The sequence below is a fragment of the Eretmochelys imbricata genome, chromosome 7 (genome assembly GCF_965152235.1).
Source record: "Eretmochelys imbricata isolate rEreImb1 chromosome 7, rEreImb1.hap1, whole genome shotgun sequence".
In the NCBI taxonomy this organism is placed as follows: domain Eukaryota; kingdom Metazoa; phylum Chordata; order Testudines; family Cheloniidae; genus Eretmochelys; species Eretmochelys imbricata.
In genome coordinates this window covers 32,353,009-32,368,579 of record NC_135578.1, presented here as the reverse complement: position 1 = coordinate 32,368,579, position 15,571 = coordinate 32,353,009, and the positions used below count along the sequence as shown (strand labels likewise).

The 15,571-nt window shown below is 58.6% G+C and overlaps 1 protein-coding gene across 3 annotated transcripts in view; it reads right to left on the bottom strand.

The window, feature by feature from the left end:
- Positions 1 to 15,571, bottom strand: part of ATG2A (autophagy related 2A) — a 38,207-nt gene that overhangs the window by 14,083 nt on the left and 8,553 nt on the right. For all 3 annotated transcript variants that reach the window (XM_077821580.1, XM_077821581.1, XM_077821582.1), the window contains exons 5-23: positions 14,967 to 15,129; positions 14,470 to 14,616; positions 14,078 to 14,174; positions 12,727 to 12,891; positions 12,007 to 12,149; positions 11,685 to 11,769; positions 10,478 to 10,715; positions 9,712 to 9,871; positions 7,832 to 7,930; positions 6,604 to 6,777; positions 6,188 to 6,440; positions 5,374 to 5,476; positions 4,891 to 5,053; positions 4,290 to 4,432; positions 3,493 to 3,653; positions 2,763 to 2,920; positions 2,071 to 2,221; positions 1,028 to 1,221; positions 376 to 456 (exon numbers count right to left, since the gene is read on the bottom strand). In XM_077821580.1, the coding sequence (XP_077677706.1) occupies positions 376 to 456; positions 1,028 to 1,221; positions 2,071 to 2,221; positions 2,763 to 2,920; positions 3,493 to 3,653; positions 4,290 to 4,432; positions 4,891 to 5,053; positions 5,374 to 5,476; positions 6,188 to 6,440; positions 6,604 to 6,777; positions 7,832 to 7,930; positions 9,712 to 9,871; positions 10,478 to 10,715; positions 11,685 to 11,769; positions 12,007 to 12,149; positions 12,727 to 12,891; positions 14,078 to 14,174; positions 14,470 to 14,616; positions 14,967 to 15,129 (2,878 nt within the window). The remainder of the gene's footprint in view (positions 1 to 375; positions 457 to 1,027; positions 1,222 to 2,070; positions 2,222 to 2,762; positions 2,921 to 3,492; positions 3,654 to 4,289; positions 4,433 to 4,890; positions 5,054 to 5,373; positions 5,477 to 6,187; positions 6,441 to 6,603; positions 6,778 to 7,831; positions 7,931 to 9,711; positions 9,872 to 10,477; positions 10,716 to 11,684; positions 11,770 to 12,006; positions 12,150 to 12,726; positions 12,892 to 14,077; positions 14,175 to 14,469; positions 14,617 to 14,966; positions 15,130 to 15,571) is intronic.

The following is a 15,571-nucleotide window of genomic DNA, read 5'->3' as shown; positions in this document are numbered from 1 at the left end:
AGCCAGGAATTGAGCCCAGGTCTCAAGTCCCTGGCAAACACCCCAACCACTGGACAATCCCCATTCTCATCCAGATCAGCTATTCCACTGTTGATCACGACAGCAGAAGGAACCGGGTGGGGGCTTACGTCTGCAAGGGGCAAGAATTGCCACAATTAAACAGAGATTCGGGCCCTGCCCAATGAATGAGTTCGACCCCCCTTAGCTGGACACCAGGGCACGAGTCTAAGCTATAGAGGATCCAGCCTGTCCCCATGCTGGTGTTGGCCCAGCTTCCGCTCCTGGGCCTAAGTCTCCCTCAGCCTCATGGCTGCTACACTGCATACGCCCCTCTGCTATTCACTCCAGGATGGGTATTTCCGGCCCAGGACGTACCTGTGTGTACCAACTCTGATTGGTCAGCGCCATGTGATGTCGCATGGTGGCCCCTTCGAGCCTCAAGGTGACCAGGAACTCCTGGATTCGGGTTGCAAAAGGGAAGATTGGGGAAGCAAAGTTAAAAAGCAGGGAGATTTTCCACCCCATCCCAGATGGGGAAAGGCTCTACAAGGGGCAGGATGTGGGGGGAAGCCATTTATGAACCCCCTTAGGACATCTTCCCCCAAACACACCAAGCCAGCGGGCTTCTAGCACCCCCACATGCCAGTCCACCCCAGCTGGGCCCCATCCAGACCCATGGCCGTTCATGCCAAGTCATCCCGCACATGGGGCAGTGCACAGGAAGACAGAGCCACTTCTGTTGATTCACGACGATGCCAGATCAGAGGAGCCCTATTTGCTTCAAGCCAGAACTGTCCCAGTGGCTCTCTGAGGTGGGGAAGGGACAGAGGAGATCCTACAGGGAAACAGCCTCTAGGAACAGACAAGTCAGATGAAAGCTGGCGCTGAGATGTTTTAAGTTAAACAATAAATGCAGATCCCAGGGAGGGGTTGCTTTGGCTCTTAGCCTGTTTGGAGAAGGGAGAGCAGAGGGAGCCTGCCCAGCTGAGTCCCGTCCCCCTCAGCCCAGAGAGTGGAGACAAGATACCTTGATGTTCTTCTTCAAGTCCAGGTTGATGCGGATGGCAGCTGAGAGCATCTTGAGGGGCCTGTCCTTCCTGCCCCCCGCCAGCCCACTCAGCACCCCCTCCTCTGAGGAGTAGATTGTGGGGTGCAGCCTGTCAGGGGGGCTGAAGCTGGGGATCTCCAAACGACTGGCCAGGAAGTAGTCCTCTACCACAGCTGAGGGGACACAGAGTTTGGTTGGCTGGCTGGCTGGCTAGCTAGCCATCCCTCCCACTAACCCCCTCCCAGTGCCCTGTGCGGCAGAGCACTGGCCTGGGACTCAGGAGAGCTGAGCTCTGTTCCCAGCTCTGCCACTGGCCTGCTGGGTGACGCCAGGTAGAGTCACTGCCCCGCTCTCCCTCAGTAAAACGGGGAAACGATCCTGACCTCCTTCATAACCCACTCAGACAGCTACTGATATGAACTCGGTATTAACAACTCTTGCAGCTGCATCCCCACCCCCTCCAGCATTGCTCTGTCTCTGTAAGACCCACCGCCACCCTAGATGTCCCCCCGCCACTTTGAACTACTGCAGGGTGCAAGAGCCTCCTCCTTTGCAATCCCCACTGCAGGGAACTGCCTCCTGGCAGACCTCAGCCCAGATGCCTCTTTGGCCCCTTGGCTGCTCCCACCGGAGGTCACTACGAGGTTGGGCACAGAGGGCAGCGCAGGCCTGACCTGCTGCCCTTTGGCCTGGATGGGCCAAGTGAAACCCCAATTCCGCAGCACTTCATGAGATCTCTGGAGGGCTCTGAAGAAAACAGACGGGTCCTGTGTGCCAGGGAGCAGGGCTGTGACTTGGCAGCCCTAGGATCTATTCTGTAACCATGGGCCCTTGCCAGCTGCCCAGCCAGTACATGGGGATAGGTTTGAATCCATGGCTCAGTGGGAGAGTCCTGGCTCCCAGCCCCCACTGCTTCAGCCCATCAGACACAGGACCAGAACCCCCACTCTGACAGATGAGATCCTCTTCAGGACAGAATCCAGGAGTCCTGACTCCCTGCCCCCCCGCAGTTTGAACCATACCTTTATGATAAAGGGTCACTCTCTCTGACTCTATGCAGAGGTAGCCGAGCTCCTCCTGACCCTTGTACTGGGACACACTGAAGATGGTACAGTTGTCCACATCCAGCACAATCTCTCCATGGGAGTCATCCAGCTTCTTCCCCGCCTCACCCTGGGGGCAGAGGGGAAGGAGGATGAGGGTCGAACACCCCAGTGCAGACCATTGCCCTTCCATCCTGAAGGGTCAGATGGCAACAGTCACCCAGCACTGAGGAGCAGCAGCCTCTGGGGTTGGATGCGAGGCTATTTATATGGGGATCCCTCACCTGTGGCTCAGATGCAGCCACCTCTGAGGAGGGGTGCGAGGCTTATTTAAACAGCATACAGCAGCATAGTACAGAAGGGAAGGATCCAGTACCTAATTCCAGAGGGAGTTGAAGGGTGGCGGGTGGGCATTTGGAGAATGACCCAGGTTTGCATTTGGCCTGGACACAAGAAGGAGCAGCTCAGTTCTACGGAAAAGTAGTAGCCCCCCATCCTGGGCCCTGCAGCACAGCACCATCTAGTGCCCTGCACACTGGCTCAGTGGGGAGGGCTCCGCTACCTTGCTCCCTGCAGCACCCAGAGATCTCCCATCCAGGCAGCGCCCAGGCCAGGCTAGCTGGAGCTCAGAGGAGATGGCCTGGCAGTGGGTCCCTGGGGGTTGCCCTCACCTTGGCCTCGCACAGAGCCGCCACCCTGCCCTTCAGGATAGTGACCACGGCGGAGAAATGGCTCTGCTGGTGTTGGCTCAGCTGGTCCCCCTTCCTCCGCTGAGCCACCGCCTCGTCCATTGAATAGAAGTGAGAGGCCTCATCTTCAGAGTCCGAGTCTGATGGGGACAGGGAAGAGGAGGGTTAGTGGCAGCTCCCGCTGCATGGGGAAACTGAGGCACAGAGGGGAAGATCTTGCCAAAGGTCACGTCAGGGCTGGGTACAGAACCCAGGAGTCCTGACTCCCAGCCCCCCTGCTCTAACCACTAGACCTCTGCTACCTTCAGAGCCGGGGACTGGACCCACAAGCCCCTTTCCTTATCCTGCATCCATCACAAAGCAAGCAACCATGATGCTATTCCCAGAATCTTTCACTCCCCATTTCCATTAAGGCAGGGGTTCTCAAACTGGGGGTCGGGACCCCTCAGGGGGTCATGAGGTTATTACATGGGGCATCGCGAGCTGTCAGCCTCCACCCCAAGCCCCGCTTTGCCTCCAGCATTTATAATGGTGTTCAATATATTAAAAGGTGTTTTTAATTTATAAGGGGCGGGGGGTTGCACTCAGAGGCTTGCTGTGTGAAAGGGGTCACCAGTACAAAAGTTAGAGAACCCCTGCATTAACGCTTCACAGGTCAGTGCGGATGGCAGGAGCCTCTCTCTGGGTTTGGGGGCGGGGCTTGGCTCCTTACCCAGTTTAAAGGCAGACTTGCACATCTTGAAGTTGTCCTGCCAATACTTGGGAGGGGGCGGGTGGCTGGGGAAGAAGGCCCCAGGTGCAGCACCTCCCGCAGACCCGGAGGAGCAAAGAAGTGGGCTGGCCGGCTCCCACATCAGCAAGTCGTTATTTATCCTGGGGAAGGAAAGGAAAGATGCTTCACGCTCACAACTGCCTTTGCCTCCCCTAGGCCAGGAGCCCCTCAAACCTTCCCCAGGCCCAGCGGTGTTTGTTATTGACCTGGCCCGCCCGGTTCTGAGCAGGGTACTGACACAGAAGGAGATGGCCCCGGCCTTAGAGAGCTTACCACAGAGTACTCTCACAGGGTGCTGCAGGGAACAAGATGGGCCACTCAATAGGCGCCACCTCCGATTTTGCACAGGAAGCGATTTGCTCAAGATCGCCCGGAAAGTTGGCAGCAGAGGTGGGGATGGAACCCAAGAGCCTTGACTGCCAGCCCCACCCTGCTCCAACCACGAGAAGCCACGGCCCTTCCCGAGCTGGGAAGAGAACCCAGTAGTCTTGGGCCACCTGGGATCCATCTGCTCAGGCCTGGCCCGCCCCACCGACAGCTCTTCCAACCCCACACACAGCCAGGGCCGGGGTCCACATGAGCTGGGCACTGCCGGTGCCCCGCTCTGCGGACGGAAAGTCAAGAGTCCAGGGGGCAAGCAGGGAGGATTCAGGGCCTAATCCCTAGAGGCTGCCAGGCCCTGTGGCTGCTCCTTGCCAGCCAGGATACCCGGCTAGATGCCCCCGCTCCCCCGATACCTGTTATAGATGCTCTCGTAGACCTCCTTGCTAGGCAGGAAGATGTGGACACTGGGCAGGGTCACTTCAAGGGTGTATTGCGAGGCAGCCACTGTCTTGGCCTGGAAATCTGCCATCTCCTCAGGGTCTCCAGGGATCACCATCTAGGGGAGAGGCCAGCATAGATGGGTTAAAGACTTACAGGGACAGGCACCCACTTTAGCTGACCAACTACTAAACCAGAGGGTTATCAAGATGGAGGCTGTGACGCCCATGTCAGGGGTCACAACCTCCCCCTGTCCTTTCCTTACTGGTTAATGGGAGGGGAGAGCCAAAGCTAGATAAAAAGGGGACCTGATATGGAAGGGGGTTGAGAACAGCCCAACTGGGCTGTTCTCACATCTCCAAGGCTCCTCCCTCAGGATCATTCAGCCCATACCCTAGGTCCTCTCCCTGCTGCTTCCCTTGTATCCTGGTGGGCTAACTGAGCCACCTGCCCCAACGACACCACTCATGCCTTTCCTGGCAGGATCAGACCCCCTGGAAGGCAGGACAGTATTCCATGCTCCCACCCATACCACTATCTCCTCCCCACTGAGTACCAGGAGGGCCGCCCCCTTACCTCCTCAGTTTCATACATGGTCCTTTTGGAAGTGAATGGGGAGGGCTCAGGCCGCCGCAATTCACAGGGACTCTCCACCATTGACAGATCCATCTCCTCCACCTTGTCCATCGCCAAGTCCCACTGGGACAGGCTGTGCTGGGGGGTCAGGGTCACTGTGATCCTGTGCAGGGCCGGGAGGAGGGAAAGTCAGAGGGCAGAGGGGGAGCAATGTAGGCCCCTACGGGGCTACCTGCCCCCTTCTCAGATGCTGCAGTGAAATTTTGCCCCCAACACATGTGAGCATCCCCCCACACACACCCCACCCTGTGCACCACAGCAGGAGACACTCCATGCAACCAGAGGATGTATGATTGGATGACAGTCAGCTGAGATGTAGATGAGGGAGGGAGCTGGTGGGATGGAAGGGGCTCTGGCAGCGGGAGCTGCTCCTACCAGGGTGCACATGGGGCAGGGAGATCAGCCCCCCCAAAGGAAACTCACTTTGGGAAGAAGTATTTCTTGCCAAGTCCTTTGGCTGCAGGATCAAGGGCTTTGCTCACCCGGATGCAGGGTACGGAGAGCCTCTCACCGTCTTCATACAGACCTGCAAGGAGAGTGGCTGGACTCAGTGCCCGGACACACGCCCATACCCTCCCAAATACTGCCTTTCTACCCTACACCTGGGAGGAGTTTGTAAGGGGGCTGGGGGGAGAATTAAAGATGCAAGGCTCCTGGCTATCCTATCCCCAGCTCTGGGAACAGAGCGGGGACGAGCACAGGAATCAAGATTCCTGGATTCTGTTCTGGGGTCTAATGGTTAGAGCAGATGGAGGTGGAGGTGGAAACCAGGACTCCTGGATCTGGCAGAGAGGGAGGACAGCCTACTGGTTAGAATAAAGAACAGTGTCAGGATGGCTCTGGTAAGAGCATGCAGGTTTCTGTAGCATCTACAAAACCAAGAGGGATCCATTTAGAAACATCCCCTTCATATTTTACAGCAGGAGATGTGGGGCCACATGTTCCCCCCCCACAATTCAACTTGAACAGAGTGGGTCCCTGTGGGCCTCATGCCTTGTCCCTGCAGCCTGGGTTTACCCTCCAGCCCCTTAGGGGAACAAGACACCCCTGGGAGGGTCGTTGGCAGCAGGGACCCAATCCTGGACCGATGGATCCTAGAGCCAGAGCAGACACTGTCCAAGTCTACTAGCCCAGAGGCTACAGCAGCCTCCTCACCTCCATAAGGAGCCATGAGCCCCACTCAGGGCAGGGACAGACTTCCCAGGAGGCCTTGCAGCTCAGCCCTTCCCATGCTCACCATGCAGGTCACTGAAGGTCACCTCCAACCGGGTGGGCTCCCCGTGACCCCCCAGCCCTGCCTGCAGCTCCGTCTGGAACACCACATCAGTCAGCTCCAGTCGCAGGCTCTCTTTGCGCACGGCTTTCTCCATCCAGGGTCGCCGCTCTGGCTCAGGCCGCAGGTCTGGCACTGGGAACTGCAAGTGCAGGGTGGCCTTGGGTGCTGCCAGCCGCACGGTTGTGTGCCTCTCGGGGGCATGGGGAGACTCTGCCTGGCGCCCAGCCACAAGAGGGGGAGAGAGGAAAGAATTAACAGGGGCCTCGTCTCCCTCCGGGTCCCCCGCCCATTGCAGGCGTAAGCACCTCCTCCTCTGCAGCCAACTGGGAACAACTCCCCTGCCCCCTCCTGGCAGATGTTCCATCCCCCACACTCACCACATGCATGTCCACATGGAGGCCGGGGGCTTGATCTTGCATGGACGCTGACGCTGCCAGATGGAGGAGGGACCCAAGCCGGTCTAGGACACCCAGGTCCACATCCGAGTGGAACTCTGCCAGCTCCACCAACAGCTCCGAGCTTCGCTTAGCCCCAGTCTTCTTGAGATTGCTCTGCAGGGAGAAGGAGAGCCATCAGAGCCCTGGGAATGCCTCCCCAGCCAGGGGAGAGGCTGCTCTACATGGGGGTGGGGGTGAGGGAGTTCGTTCTACAGAACACTGGAGAGTGAGGGGGAAGCTCAGGTGCTGCCTCCGGTCATCTGGGACTATACAGACTGTTGTATTATTGTAGGGTCTCTTGCGATTGCCAGTGTCTTATTCTAGGGTCACTCAGGAAGGCTGGGGCTTCCTTCTGTCTCCGCCTGCTTGGCTTCCCCTGCTGCTGATGCAGCCCCACCCACTCTGGCTGTGTAAGATCATGTGTCCCTGCAGGTCCCAGCACATGGAACTGAGATCTGCTGGCACTTAGCCACATGTCAGGTCAAGCCGACTGCAGGAGAGCTCCTGCCACAGTCAGGCCAGGCCAACGGAGCACCAACCACAGAAGAGCTCCCCTCCCCCAACCCGTTCAGGCACATTATTGAAGTGTGGTCATGTGGTTAAGGGACTGGATTGGACTCTGGACACTTTGGTATTATTCCACTGTGTGACCTTGAACCAGTCACTTCCCCGATTCCTGCCTCAGTTTCCCCATGAGAATAAACCCTTCCTTTGTCTAAACAGACTGAGCTCTTCGGGGTAGGAACCATCTCACTGAGACTGTGCAGTGCTCGGCACAATGGGGCATTCCCCGCCCCAGCCTCCACATCTCAGCTGGGGACTCCAAGTGCTACTGGAATACAATTTAATAGTAGCCAGACAGAACCAACAAAGCCCTGACCTCAGGAGCACTTCCACTCCCAGACAAAGGGACAGGACCAGTGCTCCCAAGAGTGCTCCCATCACAGCAAGACCGATAACCCAGGACAGCCAGCATCCCCTCACCTCCCTGCTGCGAGGGCCCAGTGCAATGCCATCAAGTGGCAGCCTGCGATGGCTCTGCTCCGTTTTGCCCAGTGGCTCCCCAGAGGAGAAGCCTGTGTGTGGGGCAGGAGGGGAAAAAAAAAAAAAACAACACGCCAATCGCACTAACTCTCAAGACACCCTCCAGCCTCAGGCTGCTGCTCACCTTGGATGGCAGCTTCTCGGACTGCTTGTAGTGGATCTGGGCGCAGGGCCGGGCCGAGGAGTTATAGGTGAAGGCACTGGGGTTCTTGAAGGTCATTAGCTGAAAAGAGAAGGGGTGCGATGAAGGTTTGTGCAGCAGGTCCAAACAGGAGATGCTCAGTCAGTTTCCCCAAGAACAGATTCAAGCTGCCCCACACTCACCCACCACCCTTCTCTGGGGAGATGTTTCATCCCATTGGGTGCTGGCACAGTAGCTGCCAGGGACAGAAGGCTCAGGTGGCCTGGTCCTCTTTGATTAGACCTCTCCTGGCGAGGCAGTGCGCCCCCTGCTGGACACTCACCAGGCTGCTGTGTTTAGACCCATGGGCTTTAAGTTCCCCTTTGTCCGCACAGGGGCTTCAGTCACCACCCCTGTCCTTGGCTTCTCTGGTGCATTTACGGGGCACAGACTGTCAGATACCCCTCCACTGAAGTGGGACCTTGCAGCCCAGCTGCCTTAGGCCCAGTGTCGTCGTGTCCCCCACAAGACACCCCAATAGCTTACACTGGCCCTTTCCCAGAACTCCACCTGTGGGCAGGACACTCTGGTTTATAGTTTAACCCTTTGGGACACATGACAGTGGAAGGCAGCAGACACAGACTTGCAGAAGGATTTTTGCAACCATCACTGTTCAGACAGCACAAGAGATCTACAGATCCTGGTAGACCCAACGCCTACACACCATTCCCTGCCTCAGTTTCCTCACCACTGGGGCATTCTTTGTCATGGATGTTTAACAGCCCCTGTGCCCAGCAGCACAGAGAGGGGCCAGAGCATGGAAAAGCCCAGCATGAGAAGAGAGGCAGGAAGAGGTGTCAGAAGTAGCTTTCCAAAGAGAAATGCTTTAGCCAAGGGGCTAGGCCGTTGCAGAACCAGGAGGCTGAGCAGGAGGGCCCTGGCTTCCCTGAACGACACTGACCAGAACCCAAAAGACTTTCAGGAGTGGGCAGGGCTCCGAGGGAGGGATAGTATTCAGGTGTTGTGTGTTCGTCCACAGAGCCGAAGTCTCCTGTGCTTTCCAAGAGCAGAGTGTGCATTGGGGGGCCAGAGGGGGTTTAAGGAGTTCCTTTGCGAAGCCTGGTTCCTTGCTTTAACTGCAACATGGTCCCAAAGGGTTAATCTATCTATAAACCAGAGAGCTCACGAAGGTAGAGCTCTGGGAGCAGCATGCATAAGCTACTGGGCAAATGTGGGATGAGCGTCAGCACTGGTTTGGGGGCCCATGGCAGCTGGGCTGCAGCACCCCACCCCTCAAGGAGGAGGGCCAGAAAGGGAGTCTGCACCTCCGAAGCGTGTCAGCAAGGCCAGGACCGAGGCACCAACTGGACGCTGCTCAGGTCCAGTAAGCTTGAAAACATGTGGGATCCAAAGGTTGGGTCCATGCACCAGCCTGATGCTTGGGTGTTCACAGGGGTGACTCCACCAGGGCTTTAACACCCCACCTCTGCCCTTTAGCTTCTGGATAGGATCCCACAGGCTTTGCCCTGCCTGGGCATCAGCTGGTCCAGCTTTCCTCCCACCCCCCAACAGTAATTCCCCACCCTCCTTGGGGTTCACACCCTTCTGATCCTTGCACATGCTCTCCCACCCCTCTCAGGCAGAGCCGATGGAGCACCGATAGCAGGAGCACTCCCCCACACTCTTAGGCAAAGCAGATCTTCCCCACCACAGTCAGCTCTTACCCTGGGGCTCAGCACACCATGACTGCAGGCTGAGGTCTCATCCCCCTCGACACCCCGAAGCAACAGCCATGGTCAGGTCAGAAGCGAGGAGGGCCGGAGAGCCATGATCCCAGCGCCCAGCCCTGGGTGTGGCTCTGCCGTCCGCTCACCACTCCTTACCTCGGTGTACTCCGGCTTCTGCTGCCTGTGCTCCGGGCTGGCGCTGGCCCACAGGCACTCCAGGATCTCCAGCATGCCGAAGCTCACCTCCGAACTGAGCACGTGCAGGGAGCCAGCTGCTCTCTGTTGGCAGGTGACCTGTAGGGCTGCTCCAGTCAGCCTGGGGCAGGAAGGCGGAGTCAGAGCCTGCAGTAGGGGGTGGAGGGGGGGGGGTTTGACAGCCCCGGTGCTGGGGCCCAGGCAGACCTCACAAGCTAAGCAGGCACAGGGACAGTCAGCACATGGATGGGAGACTTCAAGGAGTGAAGTGTGGAGGATGCTGTCCCCTCACAGTCCGTGCTTACCCCAGTGCCTCAGGAGCAATACTAGGGGGCGCTGTGCTGCAAAGAGTGGAACGGGGTGCTCTCCTTTTGCCCCAGCACAGCACTAGAGGGCACTGTGCCACAAGGAGGGGGTGCTCTCCTTTTTCACTCAGTGCCAACCCCAGTGTGTGCTAGGGGGCACGGTGCTGCAGAAAGTGGAATGGAGGGGCACTTACCCCTCACGATCAGTGCTGGCCCCAATACCCCAGCACAGCGCTAGAGGTGCTGTGCCCTCCCCTCCCAATCCATGCTGGCCCCACCTCCCAACGCTCCAGTCCCTGGAGATCATACATCTAGAACATCCCCTGGTACCTGCCTCTGCACCACTGCCCAGACTGGGGTAGGGAGCAGCCAGGGTGTATCATGTGTGCCCCACGAGGGGCAGGGAGCTGAACCCAGCCTACCTGAGGTTACTGCAAGGACAGGCCTTCTCAAAGCACTTGCGCAGATGCCCAAAGTCCCGCCCACCAAAGGCAGAGTCTTTGAAGAAGGCCAACTCGGCAAAGAAACGCTGGGCCAGCTGGGGAGGGGCAGGCGGGCTGGGGCACTGATGCGGGACTGTCAGGGTGAGGCCGCCCACCGTAACTCTGAGCAGCGTCTCCGGCCGCAGGTTCTCCAAGGAGGGCAACTGGAGGGCCTTGCCTGAAACAGATCAGGCACCTCGGATCAGACAGCCCAGCACTGAGAGCTCCCCACCCCCCAAGCTAGTCCCAACACTCCTAGGCTAGTCTGGCTAGCAACAGGACTACAACTGGCCGCCCTCCCAACTGCGGGGCTCACATCAGGTCTCCCACACTAGGTGAAGCTGATGCATTACAACCAACCCCCACAGAAGACACTGGGAAACCTGCTAGAACACACTTCCCTCCAAGCAGGGCATGCCCCACAGCAGAAGGGGCTGCAGGTTGGGATTACCAGGCAATGACAGAGCTGTGGTGGGGTGCAGGGAGGGGCTGGTGGGAGCCCAGTGCTGGGAATAGAACCCAGGAGCCCTGGGCCCCACTACTTCGCAGGGAGAAAGAGGGGTTAGGCTATAGGAGGTGTAGTCTTCCAAAGGGGAAGGACCACGGTGGAGGGGGAAACCAAGGCCCTTCTTGCTTCCCCGCAGGGATAAGGCACTAACCTAGCTGCCCCAGTCAAATTTGAGTTGGGGGTTATTGCCTTCTACCTCTCTCAAACTCACCTGGATGTGGCAAGCCCCCATGCCCCAACCCAAAGGCAGCTGCATGTCAGAGCCAGGTGAGGGATCCCTGTATAAACAGCACCCGTGCTCCACCCCAGAGGTGTGTACACTTACCCCTAGATGGCTGAGTCAGATTTCAGCCATGAGTGAAGGAAGCCTTCTACAGTCAGCAAGCTTCGGGGATGGACTCTAAGCCTGCAGCCCCCCAAGCAGGGAACAGAACCCAGAAGCGGTGACTCCCAGGCCCCCACCCGCTCTAATCCACTAGAGCCCCTTACCATCCCAGACCTGGGATAGAACGCAGAAGTCTGGGCTACCAGCCCCTGCTGCTCTACCCAACCAAACCCCGCTGCCCTCCCAGCACTGAGCGGAACCCCACTCTCCTCACCAAAGCGCAGCACGAACCCAGCGGGACAAGCCCCACTCACCTGGCAGTTTGCTCAGGCCCTGCAGGCCTGGGAGGGTAGCAGCAAAGGGGGAGCGGCCGTAGCGCCTGGGGCTGCTCAGGATCAGCTGTAGAGAGAAGCGGAGATTAGGGATGTGGAGCCAGACCAGGGTGACACACTCGAGGTTTGGCGGCACCAAGGTGCTCCCAGGACCACGTGGCTTTGGGAGCAGAGTAGGCACAGACAGCCCCAGAGGGCTCTGCCTGGTTCTAGACACGGGGAAGGGGGGAGCTGAGGGGTAACAGTGTCAGATGCTGCCAACTATGCCCTCCCACTCAGCCCCACCCCCCCAGTGAGTTCTCACCCCCGGTGCGAAGGAAGGCGGCTGCAGGGGGCAGGTGCTGTAGTCGCTGTGCACAGAGGAGTCGAGCTCGATGTCAGAGAGATCGCTGACTGAGCGCACAGAGGTCACACTACTTGTCATGGCAGCCATGGAGAAGAACATCTCTGGAAGGTAAAGGGGGAGAAGCAGGGTCACGGGAGGGAGGCGGAGCCCCAGCAGAGGGACAGGCAGCCTGTTGTACTGGGAGACCATGCAGCAGGTGGGCAGGCACACCAGAAAGTGCTGCCCTCACATAAGGTTTCACACAGTAAGGGGGCTAAGGGGCACCAGCAGAGCTGGGGTGAAAGGGGAGCAGGGCTGGGATAACACACAGGTGGTGGGTTGGGACTGAGGGGCACCAGAAGAGCTCACGGTGACTCGCGGGCCGCACAAGTACATGCTCCGGTTTTGTAGCGCACCCGTGCGTAATCTCCCTGCAGCGACAAGGCCACACAAAGGATAATAGACCTGCTGTTGCTGCCAACTGAGGAAAATCCTCCCTGAGCTCAAGTGGGAGTGGCCAATGCTGCTTCTAGAGCCAAAGGGCCCAAGGCTCCTCATCCTGGCTCCCTAGGCAGGGTGTGTGCGTGTGTGTGTATTTGTTCAACGGCTGAGCTTTGTCTGCAGCACACAGGCCATGATGTTGTGCACAGTCTAGTGCTGACACCCCTCCTCCCGCAGCGCACCTTGCCCAGACGTCACCTCTGTTCTCCAGGCCCACGAAGCTCTCCAACTCCTCCTCCAGCCGGCCCGGCCCCAAGCCCTGGCCCCCGTGCAGCTGTTGGCTCAGATCCTGCTCTATCAGCTTCAGGTCCTCAGAGTCCAGTGGGCGGCTCTTGCTTAGCTTCTCCTGTAGGCCATTGGCTTCTTGGGTTGGGGAGAGGAGGAGCCGTGGGGGTTAGGGAGGTGCAGAGAGGAGATAGCCCCTGGGGACCAGCTGGGGTACTGGTGGGGAAAGAGGGGCTTGGGCAGGGTCCCACCGGCACATGGGTTGCCAGGCAGAGACAGCTGAGCCCCGCTAAGTGAGGAGCTCCCCTCCCCGCCCCAAGGGCGGTACTGATCTCGGGAAGTTAGCACAAGTCAGTCCCCTGAGACGTTTGAAAAGTCGACAGCTTTGGTCTGTCTCTGGACTTGCCCTGCCCATTCCATGCATGAGGGGGAGTGTTGCCTACGCCCCTTGATTAGGTAAGGTGATGTAGGGTGGGGGGTGAGAGCTCCTGCTCCTCCCTTGCCCAGTACTTACTTCTGCCTCCCCAATGTCCAAATCAAACCTGTTTCCCCATCTGCTGTGGCCTCACTTCAGCTCCTCCGGAAGTTCTCCCCCCCACCGCCCCTTTTTCCCAGGCTGGGCATTGCAAGGAGGGAGAGGAGCTATCCTGAGCTCTCGCTGCTTCCTCCTCCCCCCAAGCTTTTCTCACTGGGGCGGGGGGGTGGGGGGAGAAAACAGCGAGCGCAGGCCCTCAGGATGGCTCTTCTCCACTCCACCTCCCCTACTGAGGGAATGGTTCAGGTTGCTGACCAAGGGGGAGAGAACTCTCCCTTCAGCAGCTCTGATTGGTTGCTCTGCCCCAGGAGGTGGGCAAGTGGGTCAGGCAGCCAATCAGATGAAGCTTCTCCCAACCCCACCCCCCGTAGGGGTCAAACTCAGGTAAAAGGGCTGAAGCTTCTGGCGCCTGCCCCTGGCAGGCCTGCAGCCCAGCCAGCACCTGTCACTGGCCGAGCATCCAGAGAGCTGGCAAGGGGCATGTGGGGCCAGGACAGACAGCCGAGCTCCGAAAGCAGGGGCACAGGGATACGAGGCATGGATAGCTGAGCCCAGATCACAGCAGCAGCTCCTCAGAGATTCCCACAATGGAAGGAGCATCAAGACAGCAAACCAGGTGGTGATCCCCAGATTCCTCTCCCCAGACGTCCTGACTCCCAGCCTCCTCCAGCTCTAACCCACTGGACCCCCTTCTGCTTCCAGAGCTGGGGACAAAACCCAGGAGCCTCTTTAGATGTTACCAAGAGCTGTGTTTCGCCAGGGTGGAACAACCTCCCAGCGGTGGCTCACCTGAGACACTCAGTGCTGTCAGCAGGTCATGCAGGTAGAAAATTTGCTGGGGGGAAACCAAGAGGTGCAGGGATCCCAGCTTCCCATCCAGCTCCAGCTGGGGAGAGAAGACAAGCAGAACTCACTAGGCAGGTTCCTCCTTCTTTCCCCCAATGCCCCCCTCAACTTAGAACAGACTAATGGGCCGAAGAAGTGCAGCCTGGCTCCCCGTCCCAGATCAAACCAATGGGCCCATCCAGGCCGGCTCCCCTCCCAGCCACAGCATGTTCTTGAGGCAGGGAGTTCCACAGGTGAATACCAGTAGGTGGTACACTGTGCCACATCTCTAGGAGACCCCCTTTCAGCTCAGGAAGTGAGGTGGATGGGATCCCTGCCCCGCCAATGTTTCTCACCTTGGGCCCGGGAAAGGCCTCGTTCTGCTTGAGTTTGATCCTCATCTCCATGTAGCCGGAACAGCTGCCAATCTGCAGGGGTGGGTCAGGACACTCGGGCACCGCTCCACTGACTGAGGACAATGACTCGCTCATCTGGGATTGGGGCTGGGAAGATGGAAAGGAGACGAGTTTGGTTGCTACAAATGGATGCGGCTGGTTTGGGACCAGCAGCCCCTCTCATCCCAAAAGGATTCAGTGGGTTCTCCCCGCATGGTAGCCAGGGAATACCATGCTGCCAACGCACACAGCTGGGGAGAGAACCCAGGAGCTCTGATTTACAATCCTATGCCTTGTGTTCAGAACAGGATTCCTGGGTTCCTTCCCAAGCCCTGGAAGGGGAGTGGGGTCGAATGGTTTGAGCAGGGGGCTGGGAGCCATGACTCCTACACATTAGACCCACTCCTCTCTCACAAGCAGGCCCATCTCTCCCCTCCCATGGCTGTGCCTAGAGGTACCTGGGGGCCAGGCACAGGCGAAGCTGCACTTTCGGGGAACTCCTCATAGTACAGTTGCACGCCACTCAGCTGCAGGATCTTGTGCACGAAGGCCGGGGGTTGGTGGATGTCGACTGGGAGTACCTGGCTGGGGTCCTTCACTGCCTCGTCGCAGTAATCCAGCCTGGGGGAGCAAGTCACAGGTGACAGGGTTAGACACAGCCCCATGGGTACCAGAGCTGGGCCAAAGGTGGCCTCAGACAGCTGGGTACTTAGCACTTAGAGCAGCGAGGGGGGCTGGGAGTCAGGACTTCTAGTTCTATCCCCAGTTCTGTGGGGGGGGTCGGGGGGGGGAAGAGTGTGGGACCTGGTGGTTAGAGCAAGGCCTGGGAGCCAGGACCGTGGGGGGAGGAGAGTGTGGTCTATCGTATTACTGCAGGGGGGCTGGGAGTCTGGACACCTGGGTTCAATCCCCAGCTCTGGGAGAGTAAAGGGGCCTGGTGGTGGACAGCACGGAAAGAGGGAAGAGCACCCCTCACTGAAGCCCTCACACATCTCCCTGTACCACCCCATTCCTGCTGGGATGTCTCCCATCCAGGTACCAGCCTGGCTTGACCCAGCTTAGC